Source organism: Euleptes europaea, chromosome 13 (assembly GCF_029931775.1).
Source record: "Euleptes europaea isolate rEulEur1 chromosome 13, rEulEur1.hap1, whole genome shotgun sequence".
In the NCBI taxonomy this organism is placed as follows: Eukaryota; Metazoa; Chordata; class Lepidosauria; order Squamata; family Sphaerodactylidae; genus Euleptes; species Euleptes europaea.
In genome coordinates, this window is record NC_079324.1 from 56,818,820 (window position 1) to 56,841,766 (window position 22,947).

Below are 22,947 nucleotides of genomic sequence, written 5' to 3' on the forward strand. Positions count from 1 at the left end.
CCATTTAGTTTTTGGGTCCCCCACCCTCCTTCTCCCTACTCCTAGCACCTTATCTACTATTTGCAGGGAAGCGACTCAGCAGTTTTCTCTGCTGTGCTATCTGAGGGCAAGGAACTTTCCCTTCCACTTCTGTGTCTCTTCCTGCTAGGGTTGCCAGCTTTCGGCTGGGAAATACCTAGAGATTTGGGGGGTGGAGCCTGAGGAGGGAGGGGCTTGGGGAGGGGAGGGACTTCCATGGGATATAATGCCATGCAGTCCCCCTTCCAAAGCGGCCATTTTCTCAGGGGAACTGATCTCTGTCGCCTGGAGATCAGTTGTAACAGCAGGAGAGCTCCAGCCACCACCTGGAGATTGGCAATTCTACTTCATGCAGGGGGTTGGACTAGGTGACCTGTATGACCCCTTCCATCTTGAGATTGGCAATCCTACTTCATGCAGGGGGTTGGACTAGGTGACCTGTATGACCCCTTCCACCTCGAGATTGGCAATCCTACTTCATGCAGGGGGTTGGACTAGATGACCTGTATGACCCCTTCCACCTCTATGACTCTATAAAATTCTTAACATTTCTTAGGTGGGTATGATAAATTTACCAAGTTCATCCTTCAGGTTGGAAGTCATTGCTGTATGCTTATTGTCTCTGAGTTGTTGCAAAATGCTTCTGGTCCAACCTAGTTAATGTATCAGGGGATGGGCAGTTAAATTTAGAAACCCCCAGGGGTTCCGCCTGAGGAGCTAATCAGAACTACAGGAGATGTAGCCACAGAGTCAATGAGAAGAAGAAGATGCTTAGCATTAGCTTCTTTGGTAGGCAGACAACATAAGAGGGGAGGGGCTGTGGCTCAGTGGTAGAGCATCTGCTTGGCATGCAGAAGGTCCCAGGTTCAATCCCCAGCATCTCCAGTTAAAGGGACTAGGCAAGTAGGTGATGTGAAAGACCTCTGCCTGAGACCCTGGAAAGCCACTGCTGGTCTGAGTAGACAATACTGACTTTGATGGACCAAGAGTCTGGTTCAGTATAAGGCAGCTTCATGTGTTCCAGATTGGCCAAGCCAAGTATAAAAACAGGAGCTCAGTCTTCGGTCTGTGCTTGGATAATAAAGTACAATTTCCTATCATGACAGATATGACTCCAACGAAAAAAAGGAAGAAGTTGTCCTCAATCTGGTGGTATCCCACCGTGTCCAGAGGGGAAATTCTGTATCCTGTTACTTTTGAGGTCTAGCAAGTCTGGTTTGTAGGATGGCTAATAATAGCTTCCTCATAAAATTATCTGGAAACGTAGGAGCCCTCCGGCTTGTTTTGATCTTGTGCTGTAATGGACGTGCCAAGAATCATTTCAGCCTGCCAGGTCCCACCCATCGGGCACTTACCGTTCCAGGACTTAAATGGAAACTGATAAGCAGCAGGATCTGAGCCACCAAGATGGCGAACGACAGGTTGGCATGGATGTGGTAGCGCTGGTTACGGATGGTGCTGACGGAGCTGTGGAAAAGAAGTACCGGTTAGCATCCCAGAGAGAAACAATCCTTTTGTCCTTCAGTGTTACTCCTCTGAAGATGCCTGCCACAGCTGCTGGCGAAACGTCAGGAAAGAAAATACCAAGACCACGATCACACAGCCCGGATAACCTACAAGAAACAATCCTTTTGTCGTTTATTGCAAGGGGTTTGATTTGCGAGTTTCAGGATTCAGCTGCATTTGATTTGATTCCCCAGTATGCTCACAGAAGAGGAAACACTGATTGGTACTGCAAGCCAAGAATTGCTAAAAAGGCTCAGCGCTTGCAAAACGGTAACGACTTTCTATGTCTAGGGGGGGAGGGGGGAAACTGGGCCACAAATCATGCAAAAGGTGCCTCTGCTGAGAATCTTCTGACATCTCACATTTAGTGCTTGACCATAAACCTAACAAAGGCCCGTGTCTGCCTGTCTCAGCTTAAAGCCTGCAACAACCTTCGTTTGTCAACTGCTTTCAAGTGGACGTTGTGCCACTCCCAATTGTGGTTGTTTTTAATTAGAATTTTCATTTCCATACATAAACATAGACATAGATAAGGAAATAATAGATAAGAAAAAAAATTCACTTGACAACAACAACAGCAAAAACCAGACTTCCTGGGGAGGTGTTGAGCTCTCCTTCCCTGGAGGTTTTTAAGCAGAGGCTAGATGGCCATCTGTCAGCAATGCTGATTCTATGACCTTAGACATTTCTTGAGAGGGAGGGCATGTTGGCCATCTTCTGGGCATGGAGTAGGGGTCACTGGGGTGTGTGGCGAGGAGGTAGTTGTGAATTTCCTGCATTGTGCAGGGGGTTGGACTAGATGACCCTGGTGGTCCCTTCCAACTCTATGATTCTATGAAAAGAAAACAAACTATATATATATACATACATATATACATACACACACACACACATACGTAAGACTTCTGCTTTAAATTGCAAAGGATATATCTATAATCAGAAAATTATTGCTAGCTCTCTGGATACCTTTTTTACTCTCTATCTTACTTATTGTCTTTATTGACATCATAGATTATCTACTTTCCTCTATTATTCTTAGATTCTTATTCTTTTAATCTTAAAGCCCCAATTGTTCAAACAGACCGCAAGTTCCCACTGGGCATGCCCTATTGCTGTTTAAGCCTTGGGCGGCCCATGAAGTAGAGAGATGCTTTTGTAGCAGGCATTTATCCTGCCTCCACCTTCCGGGGTTGGCATTGGCCCCAGCTCTCTCCAGAGTCACCATCCTGCCAGACAACCGTGGTAATGGGCTTCAACTTGAGACATTGGGCATACAAAGTGTGTGCTCTAGCTAGGGTTGCCAGCTCTGGGTTGGGAAATACCTGGAGATTTGGGGGCTGGAGCCTGGGGAGGGCGGGGTTTGGGGAAGGGAGGGACCTCAGCAGGGAACAGTGCTGTAGAATCCACCCTCCAGGGGAGCTGATGTCTGTAGTCTGGGGACCAATCTTAATATGGGGTGAGAGATCATGGTGTTCCCTTTTTTTAAAAAGTGTGCCCAGTTCCCCTAGCTCTAGCTCATTTTGATCCTCTGAACAGTTCATACATACATTGGGTTGGATCCAGACTAAATCTTCTGCTGAAGGAAAGCACTTTCATCAGCAAAAAAGAATTTTCCTGCCTTCCTCCCCCCACCCCCTGGCTGCAGCCCACTGATCATACCAAAATGTTCCCCTTAGGGGCATTTAGAAATGGCATGGGGGGAAAATCTGGGGTCTACAGCAGGAAGGGAGTATTGGCTTACACCTCCCCTTCCTTTACTGGAAAAATTAGTTTGGATCCACCTTAATGGTTCTCCCCTCTTCCACTGTCACAACAACCCTGTGAAGCAGATTTGGCTGAGAGGGTGTGATCATCCAACCAATCATTGAGTTCCACAGCAGAGACAGGTTTTGAATCCAGATTCCCCCAGTCCCTTTGGAGGATGGATGTAACAAAAATGTGGTAGGTACACATGAACACATGAAGCTGCCTTATTCAGAATCAGACCCTCGGTACATCAAAGTCAGTATTGTCTACTCAGACCGGCGGCAGCTCTCCAAGGTCTCAGGCAGAGGTCTTTCACATCACCTACTTGTCTAGTCCCTTTAACTGGAGAGGGCGGGGATTGAACCTGGGACCTTCTGCATGCCAAGCAGAGGCTCTACAAACTGAGCCATGGCCAGTGTTAATAACTGCTGAGTTGGCCGGAGGAGATGGTGCTCCAGAGAACTAATAAATCGTGGTCTGAAACACAGTAGGAGTCTGGGAAGGAGGGAACTTTCCCCCCAGTTCTCCATAATGACATTCTGCAAAGCAACTGACCCTTTCCAATGTCTTCCATTCCATGGAATAAGTTTAGGATACCATTTACCCAGGGGAAGAAGGCAATCCCTTGGGCATCGGTACCAGAGATCCAATTCGATATGGAATTCTACACAAAGACTTGGCACATACACAATTGCTATCTGTACATTGACCCAATGGGCAGTTGCATGCATTATCTTGACAGGCTGGAGAATTGGGCTAAAACTAATAAAATGCACTTCAATAAAGATAAATGTAAAGTTCTGCATTGAGGTAGGAAAAATCAAATGCATAATTCTGGAATGGGGGAGACTGGTCTGAGCAGTAGTGTGTGTGCAAAGGATCTTGGGGTGTTCGTAGACCAAACACTGAACATGAGTCAGCAGTGTGATGCGGTAGCTAAAAAGGCAAATGAGATCTTGGGCTGTATCAACAGAAGTATAGTGTCCAGATCACGCGAAGTGATGGTATCGCTTTACTCTGCTCTGGTTAGACCTCACCTACTGTGTTCAGTTTTGGGCACTGCAATTTAAGAAATATGTAGACAAGCTGGAAGGTGTCCAGAGGAGGGCAACAAAGATGGTGAAGGGTCTGAAGACCAAGTCCTATGAGGAAAGGTATAAGGAGCTGGGTATGTTTAGCCTGAAGAGGAGAAGACCGAGAGGGGATATGATAACCATCTTCAAGTACTTGAAGGGCTATCATAGAGAGGATGGTGCTGAGTTGTTTTCTGTTGCCCCAGAAAGTCGGACCAGAACCAACCGGTTGAAATTAAATCAAAAGAGTTTCCTAATCTGAAAATTAGGAAGAATTTTCTAACAGAGCAGTTCCTCAATGGAACAGGCTTCCTCGGGTGATGGTAAGCTCTCCTTCCCTGGAGGTTTTTATGAAGCGGTTAGATGGCAATCTGTCAACAATGCTGATTCTATGACCGTAAGCAGATGATGAGAGGGAGGGCATCTTGGCCAACCTCTGGGCATGGAGTAGGGGGTCACTGGGGTTAGGGGTGGGGTAGTTGTGAATTTCCCGCCTTGTGCAGGGGGTTGGACTAGATGACCCTGGTGGCTCCTTCCAACTCTATGATTCTATGATTCTCCTGTCACCCATCAAGATCACAAGCAGCAGGGCTGCCACATGAAATAATAACTAGAACTGAAGCTTGTTAACAGTTTAATTCGGGGAGGGGGAGTTGTGACGTGACACATCCATTTTCATTTCCCTGCAATAACCTTCTGCATTTATTTGGATTTATGCGTCTCTTTCAGAGGCAAATTGCACTAAATCAGTTCACAATTAACAACCTCGGGGCTCGCTCGCCTCTGACAGGGAACTGGGAGAGTAACTCGATGGAAATTGACGAGGTTGAAGCCACTGAGAAGTCCTAGCGAACAGGGCAGACCATCCAGCCAGGCATTTCCATATTTATATCAAATCTGGCACTTCATAACTACCGCACACTGCTATTATCTACATATGGATGGGTTTTCTATAAATATGGAAATACAGCGTTTATCGCTGGTTCCCCAAATCGCATTATGATTCCAGGATTGGGAGGCTGAAGAAACGCTCTTTGCAGGAGCCAGCTGGCTGGAGATCCTACGGAGGAGGAGGAGGAGGAGGAGGAGGAGGAGGAGGAGGAGGAGGAGGAGGAGAAGAAGAAGGAGAAGAAGAAGAGGAGGAGGAGGAGGAGGAGGAGGAGGAGGAAGAAGAGTTGGCTTTTATATGCCTACTTTCTCTACCACTTATGGGAGAATCAAACTGGTTTGCAATCACCTTCCCTCCCCCACCCCACAACAAACACCCTGTGAGGTAGGTGGGGCTGAGAGAACTGTGACTATCCCAAGGTGGCTTCATGTGGGGAGACCAACACAGTTCACCAGATTAACTGCGGATGCTAATCTGGTGAACCAGCTTTGATTCCCTAGTCCTCCACATGAGCAGTGGATTCTAATCTGGTGAACTGGGTTGGTTTCCCCACTCCTCCACATGAAGCCTGCTGGGTGACCTTGGACTAGTCACAGTTCTCTCCGAACTCTCTCAGCCCAACTTACCTCACAAGGTGTCTGTTGTGGGGAGAGGAAGAGAAGGTGATGATTGTAAATGTCTTTGGGACTCCTTAAAGGTAGGGGAAAGTGGGGTATAAAAACCAACTCTTGTTCTTCTTCTTCTTCAATCCCTGGCATCTCCAGTCAAAAGGATCAAGTAATATGTGATGTGAAAGGTTGTAGGAAGATCATGGAGGGGCTGTGGCTCAGTGGTAGAGCACCTGTTTGGCATGCAGAAGACTGCAAGTTCAATCCTTGGCATTTGAAAAACCAGGTAGAAGATAATGTGAAAGACCCCTGCCTGAGACCCTGGAGAGCCGCTGCCGGTCTGAGCAGATAACATTGACCTTAGCAGACCAAGGGTCAGATTCTGCGTATGGCAGTTTCATGTGTTTCATCAAATCAAACCAATAAATCATTTTGGGGATTCTAAATTTAGGATTTTGGAAGTCCAAGGCCTATGATCATCCAAAGGTGGCCTTAACCAGCAAGGGACAATTCTTTTTAAAAGCTTATTCTAATGAAGCTGGAAGCAAAGCAATGTGATGCCTTTTGTTTGAAGGGTTCATCCATTCCCCCCCCACCCCGATGTCTTTGGACTCAGAGCTCCAGAAGCTTTGAGAGACTTTGCTGCCTCTTGGATAATGTTGCCTACCTCCAGGTAGTAGCTGGAGATCTCCTGATTTTACAACTGATCCCCAGCTGCTAGAGATCAGTTCACCTGGATAAAATGGCTGCTTTGGCAATCAGACTCTATGACATTGAAGTCCTTCCCCTCCTCAGGCTCCGCCCCAAAAATCTCCAGGTATTTCCCAACCTGGAGCTGGCAACCCTACTCTTGGAGCCAGCCGTGAAGCCCAGAGACTCAGTTCCGTCTTTCATCAACCTCAAGATCACAGATCAAATATTAGCTTCTCTGATTCTCCCTTCCACCTTCTAAATCCACCTAAAATCAGAAGAGCGATTGTGAAAACTGCCAAAGAATAAATTGCGAGGAAATAACTTGCTATTTAAAGAGCGTCCCGATTTCAGGAAATTAAAGTAATTTAGAACCAACTCAACCGACTGTTACAAATATATATGCAGAATCTAATTAAAGGGGTTTAAGGAATTAATAACCTTTTATGAAACTCTTAACACCTGAGAGCATTCAGTCCGGTGCCTTGAAATGAAACTTCTTTTTTTAAAAAAAAAAACATCTGATATTTCCAAACTGATATTGGCTCAGTGGGTAGAAAAGTTAAAATTACTCACGACAGAACAGCGAACGTGACCAGCGTGATAGTCAAGCAAAAGATGGACAGAGAACAGCCGATGTAACTGATGGAGGTTAGCGCCATCTGGTGCCCAATTGGTAGCTGTACAATGAAAGAAAAGAAACGTCTTTAATTATTATTATTATTATTACCAGAAGACGGAGGAGGAGGAGGAGAAGAAGGAGAAGAAGGAGAAGGAGAAGAAGAAGGAGAAGGAGAAGAAGAAGAGGAGGAGGAGGAGTTGGTTTTTATATGCCGACTTCTTTCTCTACCACTTAAGGAAGAATCAAACTGGCTTACAATCACCTTCCTTCCCCTTCCCCTCCCACACAACAGTCACCCTGTGAGGTAGGTGAGGCTAAGAGAGTGTGACTAGCCCAAGGTCACCAAGCTGGCTTCATGTGTAGGAGCGACAAAACAAGTCCAATTCACCAGCCTCCACCACTCATGTGGAGAAGAGGGGAATCAAACCCGGTTCTCCAGACCAGAGTCCACCGCTCCAAACCACTGTTCTTAACCACTGCACCACGCTGGCTCTAATGTTATAATTAAACTAATGAAGGGAGGGAAGTGGTCTGCATGCAGGAAAGGCGAGAGTTCAGCCTCTAGGGATGGGGCAGTGGCAGGCTGAGTTGAAACAGTTGTGCATTCCACCTTGACTTTCATTGCTGTCTTTTTCCAGTGAGCTTTTACTGGCCTCCTACAATTTCACCCCAATTTCTTCCTTTTTTCCTCTCCATCTCAGAGGTTCAAACTGCTTCATTGCCTGCGACGTGATTTCCCACGGTCCATGTCCCACTGGTACTTTCTTCCTCAGCCAGGCTCTGGAAGCAGACTTCACTTTGGCTGGAAGACCAGCACTTGGAGCGGGGAGAGGGAGGCTACGGGAAGACAAGCAGCAGGCGTGGCCAGGATTCAGCTTCCCCAGGCACCCATTTTGTTTCCAAAATCAGACTCCTGTCTTAATATATGATTGGGGTTTAAACAAACAGGTCTGTTTTATTTTGCCTCATTTATACCAGGGGTGTCAAAGATGCGGCCCGCGGGCTAGATGCGGCCCGCCGAGGACTTTTATCCAACCTGCGGTGCCAACGCAGCCCCCCGTCCCCCAGGGAAGGACTTAATTGGCTTTGCCTGAGTCTTCCATAAAGTTTGTATGTCCAGTACCTGGCATTAAATTTTATGGTGCACATGGCCCAGCCCAACCAAGTGACATTTATGTCATATCCTAGCACCAAATGAGTTTGACATGCCTGATTTACACCTTACCTTTACTGCCAATGGGAACCCAGAGCAACTTACATCATTCTCTACCTCTCTACTTTATCCTCATAACAACCCAATAAGGTAGATTAGGCTGAGGGTGTGTGACTGGCCCAAGGTCACCCAGCAGGCTTCCATGGCAGAGCACAGATTCGAACTTGGGTCTCCCAGACCTAGTCTGACACAATAACCCACTACCCTTGGCCTTGTAGTTGCTTTGAAGAGACAAATCACCAGGAACGGGTAGATGTGTCCTATTTCATTACTTTCTATATCTGTTCACCTAATTGCCAGAGGTTCCCGTTCTCATTATTCGCTGTTAGTTTTCTAGATTCGTTTCCATTGCGCATGCAGTTTTGTCTCTAGAGGAAATTTATGCACACAGCCTACATCAAGTATACACATATACTACTTATGCACAAATAACACTGAAAATGGTACATTCATGGAGGAAATTGGGTGTGAAGAAAACCAGAATGGCATGAAGAGAAACAAATGAAGGATTTGCACGAGCAAGAAGCAAAATTCACAGGAGACTTGTTCAGGTAACAATATAAGAAAGTCTAAATAATCCCTCCCGATCATTTTTTGAAAGAATCAGCAAGAGGTAGGATTTTTCTTCTTTGTTTTTTGCTATTACTTCTGAGCGAGAGAAAGGTAATAATTCACTATATCATCCCTGCACCACTGCTGGGCGCTTGCCTTCTGTTTTTCTATACTGGCTGCTGCCGCCCTGAACATTCAACCTACCACATCATTTTAGTTTTGCAGCATGAAGGCGACGTGACAAATCCAAGAAGAGCACCAAGAGAATGTCATTCTACTCATTTTATGTATACAGGTCCCAGCCATTGCCAAGAACCTGAACCCGGGACCAAAGCAGGTGAATTTAAAAGTGTTCCATACGTAGCGTTACCAGCCTCCAGGTACTAGCTGGAGATCTCCTGCTATTACAACTGATCTCCAGCCGATAGAGATCAGTTCACCTGGAGAAAATGGCCACTATGGCAATTGGACTCTAGGACATTTAAGCTCCTCCCCAAACCCCGCCCTTCTCAGTCCCCCCCCCCCCAAAAAAAACCTACCACTGGTGGCGAAGAGGGGCCTGGCAACCCTATCAATCAGAAGAGCCAAAATTCTCTCTTATATTTCTGAGGCTTTTTTAAAAAGGGAGCCGGGGATGAGGAGGAGGGTAAACTGTTTCATATTCATAATCCAGACAATGAGATTTACTAAAAGAGTTTTTTGCATTATTGGAGATCAATTATTTAAAAGAAGCATTGTAAATTTTTCATGCGCAGATTCCTCCCTCTTAAAAAGAAAAAAAAATTTAAAAGATACCAATGGTGGGGGGGGGGGGAGAGAGACTAAGTGCCAATAAAGGAGATGAGCTTCATTAATAGATAAAAAGGCCTCTGACAGGGAGAAACCAAACCCCATATCCTGATTGCCATGCAAGACTTCATACAAAATTGAGTCAATAATTATATGTCTGTTTGGGAAGGTTCCTCTCCCCCTCCCCGCTTCTCACAGCATTGTAATTATCCACCCACCGGATCATCAATTCACAAGCTGGCATTCTGGTACAGAGGAGCGGGTGACGACGGGTCATAGACGGGCTGTGGATTGTTTAATGGAAGTTGTCACCCTTCAGGTTTCGGTCCCCTTCCTCTAAGATTTTAGATGCTAAATCCCCGGAGAGGTGCATGTAGGAACAGATACATCTTGTTCCTAGCACCCTCATGTTTATCCTTCTTTGACAGAAAGGGTTAGCAAAGTTCTAATGAAAGGAATATGGAATAACAACACCCAAAAAATGCCTTTGATTTTTAAAAGTTCCACTCCAGCATGACTCAGGCCAACTAGGGTTGCCAGTCGGGTTGCCAGCCTCCAGGTACTAGCTGAAGATCTCCTGCTATTACAACTCATCTCCCACCGATAGAGATCAGTTCCTCTGGAGAAAATGGCAGCTTTGGCAACTGGACTCTAGGGCATTGAAGTCCCTCCCTCCCCAAACCCCGTCTTCCTCAGGCTCCGTCCCCAAAACCTCCCATCTGTGGCGAAGAGGGACCTGGCAACTCTAGTTGCCAACCTCCAGGTGGGGTATGGCGTTCTTCTAGAATTTCAGCTATTTCCAGAGTACGGAAACCAGGTCCTCTGGAGTTAGGGTCACTAGCACTGGGTTGGGAAAAACCTAGAGATTTTGGGGGTGGAGCCTGGAGAAGGTGGGGTTTGGGAAGGGAAGGGACTTCAGCAGGATATAGGGTTGCCAGGTCCCTCTTCATCACTGGCGGGAGGTTTTTGGGGCGGAGCCTGAGGAGGGCGGGGCCATAGAGTCCAATAGCCAAAGCTGCCATTTTCCCCAGGTGAACTGATCTCTATCGGCTGGAGATCAGTTGTAACAGCAGATCTCCAGCTAGTACTGGAGGTTGGCAACCCTAGCAGGATACAATGCCATAGAGTCCACCCTCCAAAGCAGCCATTTTCTCCAGGGGAACTGATCTATGTCATCTGGAGATCAGTTGTAACTCTGGGAGATCTGTAGGACACACCTGGAGGTTGCTGGTCCTAGTTTGAGATTATCTTTCCCACATTTGGCTGCTCCGAGTTTTCTCAGGGGGGAAAATCCTTGGAAGCATCAGAGCTAGCCCCACGAATTCTCTGAGGAAGCTCGGAAAACAAGAAATGCTTTCCTAGGTAAGGCAAGCAGAACTCACCTGTGACTTCTGATAAAGAATGGTAAATCATTCTACTTCTTGTGGAAGTGTTTCCAAGTTCAAAGCAGGCCTTCAACTTTTAACTTTCAATTGTGAAGGCATTCCATGGGCGAAGACGCATCATCTCTTTAGCCTCCTTTATTCCCTGTTTTAGCCAGGATCGAACACACGTTTGGTGAAAACGCATGCGTCCGATCCTGGCTGAGCCCTGGCTGAAACAGGGAATAAAGGAGGCTAAAGGGATGATGCGATTTCGCCCCATGTCTCATCCAAACTTACAACGGGTTTCCAAATCTCTTTGAGGTGTTTTAAATATATGGCTCTGTCAGAAATTTCAGCTTGCTTTCCAACAGCATGTTGTTTTCCTATCACTGTCTGTCAAGGAGGCATCATCCGCTGTCACCTGGCTGCGCCCTGTTTCAATCCCGCCCATTTATTTGCAGCCTGTCGCCAGGAAATCCTTTTACATTGAAATGACAGATTAGTCAGTGACCCTGAAAAATTCCTTTTCGGACTGATCCTGGCATAAATAGTTAATCTCGTAAGTAAAACATCAAGGGAGGTTAAACAAAGCGGAGACAAATCCTTTGATTATGCAGCTATAACAAGCGCGGGCCATTCTTGCCTTTATTCCTCTGCAGTCAGGTGCTTTAAAGGAGATAAATGAATATGCAAGGGTTGCCGCCAGCATTCCAAGCTTGGTCACTTCTGGGTCTGAGAAACCACTTAAGCTAATTACCCCAAATAATACAGTTTAAATCCGCCAAAGAAAGAGCTTTCCAGGGTTTTCCTTTCCCCTTCAAAATTATGGTGTTTTTTTTCCTATTCCCGTAACTAACAATGACTTTGTTTTTCAAACTGACACATGGCAGCCCTTCTCGCCATGATAGAGGGGGCAGAAATCAATCCGTGGGAATCCATCAAAGGGAGCGGTAAAATGCCAGGAACCACCAATGGGCCTCATAAGGCTAAAGCAAGACTTCCCAAACCGTTTGCCCTGACCTGGATGGCTGGGGTTGCCAATTTCCAGGTGGTGACTGGAGCTCTCCTGCTATTACAACTGATCTCCAGCCAATAGAGATCAGTTCCCCTGTAGAGAATGGCTGCTTTGGCAATGGTCCTCTATGGCTCTGAAGTCCCTCCCCTCTAGGGTTGCCAACCTCCCGGTGGTGGCTGGAGATCTCCCGTTATTACAACTGATCTCCAGCTGATAGAGATCAGTTCCCCTAGAGAAAATGGCCTCTTTGGCCATTGGACTCTATGGCATTGAAGTCCCTTCCCTCTCCAAACACCGCCCTCATCAGGCTCCGCCCCTCAAATCTCCAGGTACTTCTCAACCCGGAGATGGCAGCCTTATAGATGGCCCAGACTAGACTGATCTCTTTAGCTCTTGGAATATAAGCAGGGTCAGCCTTGGTTAGTACTTGGATGGGAGACCAGCATGGAAGACCAGGGTCGCTACACAGAGGAAGCCAATGGCAAACCACTTCTGTTTGCCTCTTGCCTTGAAAACCATACAGGATCGCCGTAAGTCAGCTGCAACTTTGTGACACTCTCCATCACCATGTGGACACCCAGTGGCTGCGGGAGAACTGCAGGGAGTGGCCATGGCTACGTGCTCGAGGGCTTGCTTTCCATTCAGAAGATTCATACCCAAGCCCCATCATTATCACAACTAGATCTCCAGTAGCAGGTGCTGGGAAAGACCTTTCTCTACCAGAGGCTTTGGAAAGCCGCTGCCAGTCAAAGGAAACCACACTGAGCTAGGGTTGCCAACTGCAGATTGGGAAATTCCTAGAGATTTGGAGGTGGATCCTGTGGAGGGTGGGGTTAGGGAGGGGAGGGACCTCAATGGGGTATAATCCCATTGAGGCCACCCTCCAAATCAGCCATTTTCTCCAAAGGAACTGATCTCTGGAGTCTGGAGATGACTTGTAATCCTAGGAGATCTCTAGGCCCTTCCTAGAGGCTGGCAACCCTAAGTTGAGCTGATTGGAGAAATGGTCTGAATCTCCATGTTTGTAGCAATGAAGAAAACCCAAGGTAAAAGAAAAGAGAATGACAGAATTAGAAGGAAGCACCAGGGTCATTCAACCCCCTGCACAATGCAGGAAATTCACAACTACCTCCCACCCGCACCCCCAGTGACCCCTATTCCACACCCAGAAGATGGCGCAAAAAAAAAAAAATACCTCCAGGATCCCTGCCCAATCTGGCCTGGAGGAAAATTGCCAAATTGCCAAAGCGGACATTTTCTCCAGGGGAACTGATCTCTGTTGCTTGGAGATCAGTTGTAATAGCGGGAGATCTCCAGCCACCACCTGGAGGCTAGCAACTCTGGATTCAAACCATATCCACACTGTATGTTTGCGTGTGTTTGTATGTGTTGTCGAGTCACTTCCAATTTATGGCAACCCTGTAATTAATGACCTCCAAATCTTACTAGCTCATACATGTGTATATGCATGCACATATTCTCTCATCCCCTCCTCTACCCTTAACAACAACAAAAAAGGAATATTTCCTATCAGCTCTTCAAGCCCAGTGTAAGATATAGCAGCTGGTTTGTTTCTCAAGAGATCACAGCTCGGTCAACAGAATCAGGTCCAAAAATATGACACTGGATTGTGGGGGAGAGGGAGGTCACGTCGTGATTAATGAAGCTTCAATGGGGAATCAAAGGCTCTTTAGAGAGACAGTTTTAAGGCAGGCACCAGCAGGCAGAGAAACAAAACCTGGGCGTGGATCATTGCTCCAGGCTGAGGACACCAGCACCAGATAAGAACCAATGGCCCAAGTCTAATCCTAATCCTGCCGAGGTCTTATCAGTAAGATTAACTTCCAAGTAAGTGGGTTTGTGATCTCAGCCAAGAAATGAGGGCCTGGGAACGTATGTATGTTTTTTGCCAAAGGATTGGATAAGTTGGTCTCCAGGGTGCCACGAAACTCTGTGATTCTGGCCCATCCTAAATTTTCTACATTTATTGCATTTTTATTAACATATTTATATCCCATGTTTCAAAAAAGGCGGCCCCAAATGCTCAAAAGCTTGCAACAGTCAATGGTAATAAACAAGAACGCATCATTATTAATATTTTTTGGCCGACTGATGGCGACCTCGTTGGGTTTTCAGGGCAAGTGAAGTTCAGAGGTGGTTTGCCATTGCCTGCCTCCGCGTTGTGACCCTGGACTTCGTTGGTGGTCTTTCATCCAAATAGTGACCACAGTCGACCCTGCTTAGTTTCCAAGATATGACAAGACCGGGCCAGGCTGAGCTATTCAGCTCAGGGCATCATTAAAATGCGCACCAAGAAAAATAAGCAACAGAACAGCTATCAAAACAAGCTCCAGGAAAGCAACAAATCAAAACTGAGGAGCCGGCCAAAAAGCATCTGAGGTCTTTTTATGCACAGAACTCCCCATCAGCTGCAGTCCATAACCATATCTATGGGTAGCAAGTTAGGCTCAATTCTTGTCCTATCCACTACAGCCTTTGGGTCGGTGGCAAAAAAGTGAAATTTACTTCAATCAAGGGCCATTAATGCATTGGAATGTCATTGGTTTGTCCCTGTTACGTCTCACATTTTTTGATCCCTCGTTTAAATAATTGAACACATGTGCCTGTGTCCGACGGGGCTCCCTCTGCCTTGGCTACGTGTCCAGGGGGGCTCAAGGGATAGCAAAAGCTCCGTGCGCTCCCCCAACCTGCCTTCCCCCAGCTTGGAAGAGTACGGGAGGCGGGTGGAGAGCCTGCCAAGGGGGCAGCAAAGAAAGGGCACCAGAAGGAAGGAAGGGGAGTTGACCCGCGCACTGAAATGCAAGAGCAAGCACTCACAATTTCAGCTATTATTTTAATTTGGGGAAAAACTGGATTGGGAAAACCAGGTACGGTTTTGCGATGGACGTGGGTTGGTCCTGCAGGAGGGAGACGTCCATGCATTTGGACAACTGAGATTTGCTCCATTCGTGAGAGAATCGCAAGACAAAACAAACATGTGTTATTGCCCAAGGGCCACAACACTGGATTTCTCTGCCACATGCCTACTCTAACAATGCTGCCTGGCCTTCTCTGAGCTCCAGCTGACTAAGAAGCAGATTCTTACTCTCTTCTCCAGTTTGCAGCTCAGTAGGAGCTTCCTTTAAAACTGAAAGTTCAGAAGACTCCAACTGCTCTTTTTGTTCAGACTCAAGGTTCACTCCCCACTTGGCTTGGGGTGACCGCTCCAAACCACCGCTCTTAACCACTACACCACACTGGCTCTCTACAACTCAAACGATGTGACTCAAAAATGTTCAGCAGGAATGGTGTAGACAGACAACTTTAAAAACTATCCAACAAGGGCTTGGAAGAATTAAAAAGAAAAAAACACCACTGAGAAAGATGAGCCTCCAATGGAAGAAGATTTCAGAGCCGTGCTGAAAAAGAGTCATCCCCGCTCTGGCTGGCAGAAAGAGTTGCATGCTGTACCGGCAAGGATTTGTAGCAAATGAACTGCAGCAAAAGGAAATATGCGGCATATGCTCCATTTGTCTGAGTTAAACTGGGATTAAGGAGGAATGAAATACAGCAAAGTCCCAAATTGTAGAACAGAGGAATGGAACAGGGGAAATCTACTCGTGGCCCATTGCAAGCAGATGAATCCGTCGTACTCTTCTCAAGGCCACTGGTGTTTACACAACTGGAAACTTTAACAATGTTATTTGTTCCCCTAAAGCAGCTGGGAGGTCCCCTATATGACACCAGTGGGGTTAATTATACCTGATCGACATTTCCCCCTTAGGTTGCCGAGGCAAGAGGCATAACCTTTTCGTTTTGTTTCCCAACCGAGGACGTTTGAGGAATAGATATTTCAGAAGAGGATTGATGCTGCTTTTTTAAGATTAGGGCTTTTCTTTTGCAGGAGGGGGGGGGCTTTCTCTGCTCAACTTGTCGGTTTTGTTTCTTCTGATAAAAAATTTAAAATGTTTTCACTGACGTGTGGTTTTAAAAATCTGTATGGCGTCTTGAACCTTTCGTTTCAATGGAAAGACCGGAGAGAATGTTTTTTTAAAAAAAAAAAACAAGAAAGGAAGAAGAAGGGGAAAGAACAGCAAGGAAGAAAGCCCTGTAAAGATTCCCTGGAACTTTCTTCCACTCGGAGCACTTGCTTTGTATGCAGAAGTTCAGTCCCTGGCCTCTGGAGTTAAGGATCTCCAGCAGCAGGTGCTGGGAAGGCATTTTCTTTCTCTGCCTGAGGCTCTGGAGAGCTGCTGTCAGTCAGAGAACACCATGCTGAGACAGGTGGACCAAGAGGCTGACTCACTATAAGACAGTGTCATCTCTTCTTACGTATGTTCATTCGGAGAAGGAAACACAAGAGAGAGCTGGGGCTGTGCTGGAATTTTAATATTCCCCTTGAAATTAGCGCATTGGACGCAAAAGAAGCAAATGCCTCCCCCCTCCAGCCTCCCCCCAATATCTTGCTGTACATTTGTTTGAATGCCGTATGGGGGCCTTTCTTGTTACTCAAGCTACTGCTGTTCTTATTTGTTGAGAGCCTCAACTGCCATTTAGCCAGCGTGGCGTAGCGGTTCAGAGCGGCGGACTGTGATCTGGAGAACCGGCTTTGATTCCCCACTCCTCCACATGAAGCCTGCTGGGGGACCTTGGGCTAGTCACAGTTCTCATGAAACTCTCTCTGCTCCACCTACCTCACAAGGTGTTTGTTTAGGGTTGCCAGGTCCCTCTGCACCACTGGCAGGAGGTTTTTGGGGCAGAGCCTGAGGAGGGTGGGGTTTGGGGAGAGGAGGGACTTCAATGCCATGGGGTCCAATTGCCAAAGCGGCTGTTTTCTCCAGGGGAACTGATCTCTGTCGACTGGAGATCTGTTGTAATAGCAGGAGATCTCCAGCTAGTACCTGGAGGTTGGCAACTCTATGTCTGTTGTGGGGAGGGGGGAAGGAAAGGCGATTGTGAGCTACTTTGAGACTCCTTAAAGATAGAGAATAACAGGGTATAAAAACCAATTCTTCTTTTCTTCTTAACCTGATTGACCAAGGCAACCTTCCTGGCACCATTATGTGATGTCAGCATAGTTGACAAGATCACTAGGGTCTGTGTTACAAGCAGGTGATCAAAGGACAGTGAGGGCAGGTGAGGACAAGGGCAGTGAGGGCAAAGGAAACGGAAACAGGGAAGAAAAGGCCCCGAGCTACGCAAACACATTCACAAGACATCACGAGCAAGGGAGGTGTTTTTCAACGCTCATAAAAAATGAACCCAGAATAAAAATTAGCACTAAACACTGCATGTTAGTTTTGAAAAACAGAATCCTTCATTCTTCATTGATTAAATTCACAGAGCTTCAGTTGTGTTAACAAAGGAAATAAATTGGCTGGGGGGAAAGCAATATTTATTTATGGGCTGTCTTTCAATTCCATTCCTTCCTCCAAGCACCTTGGTGCAACATACACCGTTCTCCCTCCTTTATCCTCATGACAACCCTGCGATGCAAGTCAGGCAGAGTAATAGCAGCTGGTCCAGGATCACCCAGTAAGGCTCAAAGCACAGCAGGGACTCAAACCCAGGTCTTCCTGAGAGCCAGCGTGGTGTAGTGGTTAAGAGTGGCAGACTCTAATCTGGAGAACCGGGTTTGATTCCCCACTCCTCCACATGAGCGGCAGATGCTAATCTGGTGAACAGGGCTAGTTTCCCCACTCCTCCACATGAAGCCTGCTAGGTGACCTTGGGCTAGTCACAGTTCTCTCTGAACTCTCTCAGCCCCACCTACTTCACAAGGTGTCTTTTGTGGGGAGAGGAAGGGAAAGAGATTGTAAGCTGGTTTGATTCTCCTTTAAAAAGGTAGAGAAAATCGGCATATAAAAACCAACGCAGCTGTTGCTGCTGCGTGGTGTAGTGGTTAAGAGCGGTGGTTTGGAGCAGTGGACTCTAATCTGGAGAACCGGGTTTGATTCCCCACTCCTCCACATGGGCGGCAGAGGCTAATCTGGTGAACTGGATTGGTTTCCACACTCCTACACATGAAGCCAGCTGGGTGACCTTGGGCAAAGTTACAGCTCTGTTAGAGCTCTCTCAGCCCCACCTACCTCACAGGGTGTCTGTTGTGGGGAGGGGAAGGGAAGGTGATTGTAAGCCGGTTTGAGTCTCCCTTAAGTGGTAGAGAAAGTCGGCATATAAAAACCAACTCCTCCTCCTCCTCCTCTTCTCCTTCTCCTTCTCCCCAATCTACCCCTACACTGAACTGCCTCTCCTACAGTTACTTGTCACTATCCAATCGCTGCTATTTGCAGGGCAACGTTTGTTTCCATTTCATGGGCTCCTCTTCCCCCAAATGGTTCTATGCAGCTCTACGGCCTTTCGCAAACATGATGAATGCATTTCAGCGAGCAAACAAGCAGGCGAGCCAGGCGTGATATGGACATCGAAGCCAAGTGATAAAGACGCAAATAATGTCAGCCTTGCTGGATGCCAATTTATCACTCGGCTAACAGAGCCGATGCCAGTCCAGGATCTGAGTGCCACACGGCTGTAAATTCGCCCAGTATTGTTATATTACTTTCCAAAAATAAACGGCAAGGGCTGTGAAGCCCTGCCGCCCACCGAGCCAGCCAGCATGCTAAAGATTCTACAATCTTCCCATATATTCCATTCTGTCTCCCTTGTTTTGATTCCTTCAAGCGAAATATGTTGCAACCCGTCCAGAGCTTTAGGGTGGGTGGGAAAACCTGTTGTGTCACTGGGACCGTTCGACTCCGCCAGCCCAAGCGAGTGGGACAGCTACGGCGACCGGGTAACATGCTTCATGGACGCCAACGACATCACAGGCGCCGGCAAGAAGCGCTCGCTGTTCCTCAGCATGTGCGGCCCGCGGACCTTCCAGCTCGCCCAGTCCCTGCTGGCCCCCGCAAAAGTGTTCGAGATGCCACTACCGACCGATGAGGCCGCATCGCCCGGAGACGGAGCGGAGGCCAACCTTGCCACCGAGCTACATGACAGCCCCACAGCCGCCGAGCAACCGGGAAGCCCCCGTTCCAGCACCAAGCCGCTCACAGCGCACAAGATCGCGGCCAAGCCACCTTAAGGACTATGTTGTTCGTGTGTTGTCAGGACTTAGGGGGAAGGGGTGTTGTGTATGTATATAGTTAGGGGATATGCAGGATAACGTTGGAGCTTGAGTCTTGGGCGAAGGCTCCAAAGCCCTGCTCACGCGATTGGCCAAAGCCAGCGCGTGCCATTGGCCCTAAGCCGGCACACGCCATTGTACCCCGGGGTTGTTTCCCCCCCTCTCACAGATCAGGGGGTGGCCAGAGGAGAATATAAGCAGGGCTGTTTCTACTGTGTTCTCTAGTTTTGTTCTGTACGGCAATAAACACACTGTGTTGGAACTCCGTCTCGACCTCGTGTGTCCTCCCCACACGGACTTAACAAAACCCAAATAAAAACGACGACAATTTTTAAGTCCTCTTACTGGTGCATTATCAAAATATGTCCTTTTAACGTTATTGCTGAAATGATCACAAATGCACTGTGCCTTTTCAGAGAGTCTGAAAAAGTGTAAGCCCCAAGGGCTCCCAATCCTGAGTCTGATGCAACTTTGACTAGCACTTCCCATCTTTGGGTGGCAAACAATGGCATGAAAAGAGAGGGTTTGCCACAAAGAGAAGCAGCAGTAGAGCTGCCCCCCCCCCCGTCTGTGTTATGGCAATTGGGAATAGGAACTGAAGAAACAAGGGCCGTGGCTCAGTGGTAGAGCATCTACTTGGCATGCAGAAGGTCCCAGGTTCAATCCCCGGCATCTCCAGTTAAAGGGACCAGGCAAGTAGGTGATGTGAAAGACCTCTGCCTGAGACCCTGGAGAGCTGCTGCCAGCCTGAGTAGTCAATCCTGACTTTGATGGACCAAGGGTCTGATCCAGTATAAGGCAGCTTCATATGTTCATGTGGCCCTGAGTCACCCTAAGCTAGGAGTTTCTAAAGTGGTGCCCGCCTGACAAAACCTTCCCTGGTGCCCGCCAAGTGTTTTTAGAAAGTGACCGGGGCCAGATAAGGCTTTTGCCCTGCAAGGTTGCCAAGGCTGGATTGGGAATTCTGGAGTTGTAGAGGGCAGAGCCTGGGGAGGGTAGAATTTGGGGACTGGAGGGACTTCAGTGGATTATAATGCCATAGAGTCCACCATCCAAGCTGCTGTCATTTTCTCTGGGATAACAGATCTGTCTGGAGATGAGAGCGAATTCTGGGAGATCTCCAGGGCCCACTGGGAGGATGGAAACCCTACTTTTGCCTCTGCCTCTCTTTTCACAGAGATGTCTGATTCTTATTTGAAGAAAGACAGAAGGGCCCATTTGCACTGACACAAAATGAGGAAGCGCCACCTGCTCTACGAGTTCCAGAAGGGGAAAAATACCCTTGAAAATGCACAGCCAGCAGGAAAATAGTGGACAATTTGTTTTTTTTTTTTGGGGGGGGGTGGTGTTATTATTATTTTTTTAAGGAAAGAACATCAAGCTAAATCTTCTGCAGTGCCTTTGAGTGTTTTCTTGTGGCTTTGGCCACAAATTGGTGCAGCTGTCCTGTTTCTGAAATTCTACAGAAATAATACTTCTGCCACGGCCATCTGCTGCAAATCAGACATGGTTTTGGGAGCAGGAAGAAGATTCAAGAGAAGGGTTGGAATTAAAGCGCTTCTTTGGACATCCCCCCCCCCCCCCAAAAAAAAAGCTTGGTGAGATTTTGGACTTGTTTTCTTTGAAGAGGAAAATCCCCAGGCCGTTTTTTAGTGCCCCTTTCACTTCAGCCAGCGTGGTGTAGTGGTTAAGAGTGGTGGTTCGGAGCGGTGGACTCTGATCTGGAGAACCACGTTTGATTCCCCACTCCTCCACATGAGCAGCGGAGGCTAATTGGTGAACCGGGTTGGTTTCCCCACTCTTACACATGAAGCCAGCTGGGTAGGGTTGCCAACTGCCAGGTAGTAGCAGGAGATCTCCTGCTAATTCAACTGATCTCCAGCCAATAGAGATCACCTGGAGAAAAATGGCCACTTTGGCGATTGAACTCTATGGCATTGAAGTCCCTCCCCTCCCCAAACCCCGCCCTCTTCATGCTCTGCCCCCAAAATCTCCTGCAAGTTGAGAAGAGGGACCTGGCAACCCTACAGCTGGGTGACCTTGGGCTAGTTACAGCTCTCTCAGCCCCACCTACCTCACAGGGTGTCTGTTGTGGGAAGGGAAAGAGAAGGTGATTATAAGCCGGTTTGATTCTTCCTTAAGTGGCGGAGGAAATCGGCATATGAAAACTAACAACTACTACTTCTTCGCTGGTTTGCCTTAAAGCCTCAGGGGCTCTAGTTATAGAAACGTAAATCAGAAACCCATCTGGGTGCATGGAATCAGATGCAGTTTTTTCCAGTCTGAACAGATGTTTTCAGCAGGTTTTAACATTCAACGCGATGCCAACACATTACCGCTACCACACCATTTAAGTACTAGGCCACACTACGTCCTGTCCACGGTGATTGTGGTGTGGGGGCTTGAACTCTGAACGCTGCCCTACCCTGAGTCAGACAGATGACTGGTCTATCAAGGTTAACAGCTTTGCTGGCAGTGGGTCTCTAGAGTCTCAAGCAGAGGTCTTTCATGTTGTCTACTCCCAGATCACTTTAACTTAGGGTTGCCAGGTCCCTCTTTGCCACCGGCAGGAGGTTTTTGGGGCGAAGCCTGAGGAAGGCAGGGATTGGGGAGGTGAGGGACTTGAATGCCATAGAGTCCAATTGCCAAAGTGGCCATTTTCTCCAGGTGAAATGATCTCTATTGGCTGGAGGTCAGTTGTAATAGCAGGAGATCTCCAGCTAGAACCTGGAGGTTGGCAACCCTATTTTGGAGATGGTAAGGACTGAACTTGGGACATTTGGCATGCAAAGCAGATGCCCTACCACTGAGACATGGCCCTACCCCTTATCTCCACTACCCCACCAGAACTGTTATGGTGGTTTGAAATGGCTGTCAAGTCACAGTTGATTTATGGTGACCCCGTAGGGTTTTCCAGGAAAGAGAAAAACAGAGGTGGTTTGCCATTGCCTGCCTCTGCGTAGCAACCCTGGACTTCCTTAGTGGTCTCCCACCTAAGTACTAACCAGGCCAACACTGCTTAGCTTCCAAGAGCTGATGTATGTGTGTGTTAAGTGCTGTCAAGTCGCTTCCGACTCATGGCGACCCTATGAATCAATGTCCTCCAAAATATCCTATCTTTGACAGCCTTGATCAGATCTTGCAAATTGAAGGCTGTGGCTTCCTTCATTGAGTCAATCCATCTCTTGTTGGGTCTTCCTCTTTTCCTGCTGCCCTCAACTTTTCCTAGCATGACCATCTTTTCCGGTGACTCTTGTCTTCTCATGTGCACTATATCTTTTTTCATTTTGGGTTGTCTCATCATAGGGTTTTCAAGGTAAAAGTTGATCAGAAGTGGTTTACCAGTGCCTTCTTCTGCTAACCAGAGTTAGCCATAGTGGCACTGCCGTTGTCTACGAAAGATCCTCCGCCAGTGTCACCTTCCACTACTGCTGCTGCCCAGTAGCTAACCTTCAGGGATTCCTCTGCCCCCATCCCCATTGGAATTGCCTGTTCTCTTCTGCGGATGTGGCCATTGATCCCTTAAGGGGGTGGCTGCATCTTCGTCTGGTGTCTCAGCTGTGACCATTCCGTCTTGAGTTACTCTGCTAGGAGTTTAGTCTCTTGATAGAGTCTAGACCCCTTATGGTATTGCTCTCAGCTTCCCTGACACACACAAACCCCCTCACCACGTTAAGGTGTGCATCCAGAAGGGGATGTACTCTGTATATATAGAGTACTGCTGATGTATAGGTAG

General features: G+C 47.5%; 1 protein-coding gene across 1 annotated transcript in view; it reads right to left on the reverse strand.

The window, feature by feature from the left end:
- ADGRD1 (adhesion G protein-coupled receptor D1) overlaps positions 1-22,947 on the reverse strand; it is a 239,951-nt gene that overhangs the window by 90,216 nt on the left and 126,788 nt on the right. Inside the window, exons 17-18 of the mRNA XM_056859596.1 lie at positions 7,107-7,210; positions 1,374-1,485 (exon numbers count right to left, since the gene is read on the reverse strand). Of these exons, the coding sequence (XP_056715574.1) occupies positions 1,374-1,485; positions 7,107-7,210 (216 nt within the window). The remainder of the gene's footprint in view (positions 1-1,373; positions 1,486-7,106; positions 7,211-22,947) is intronic.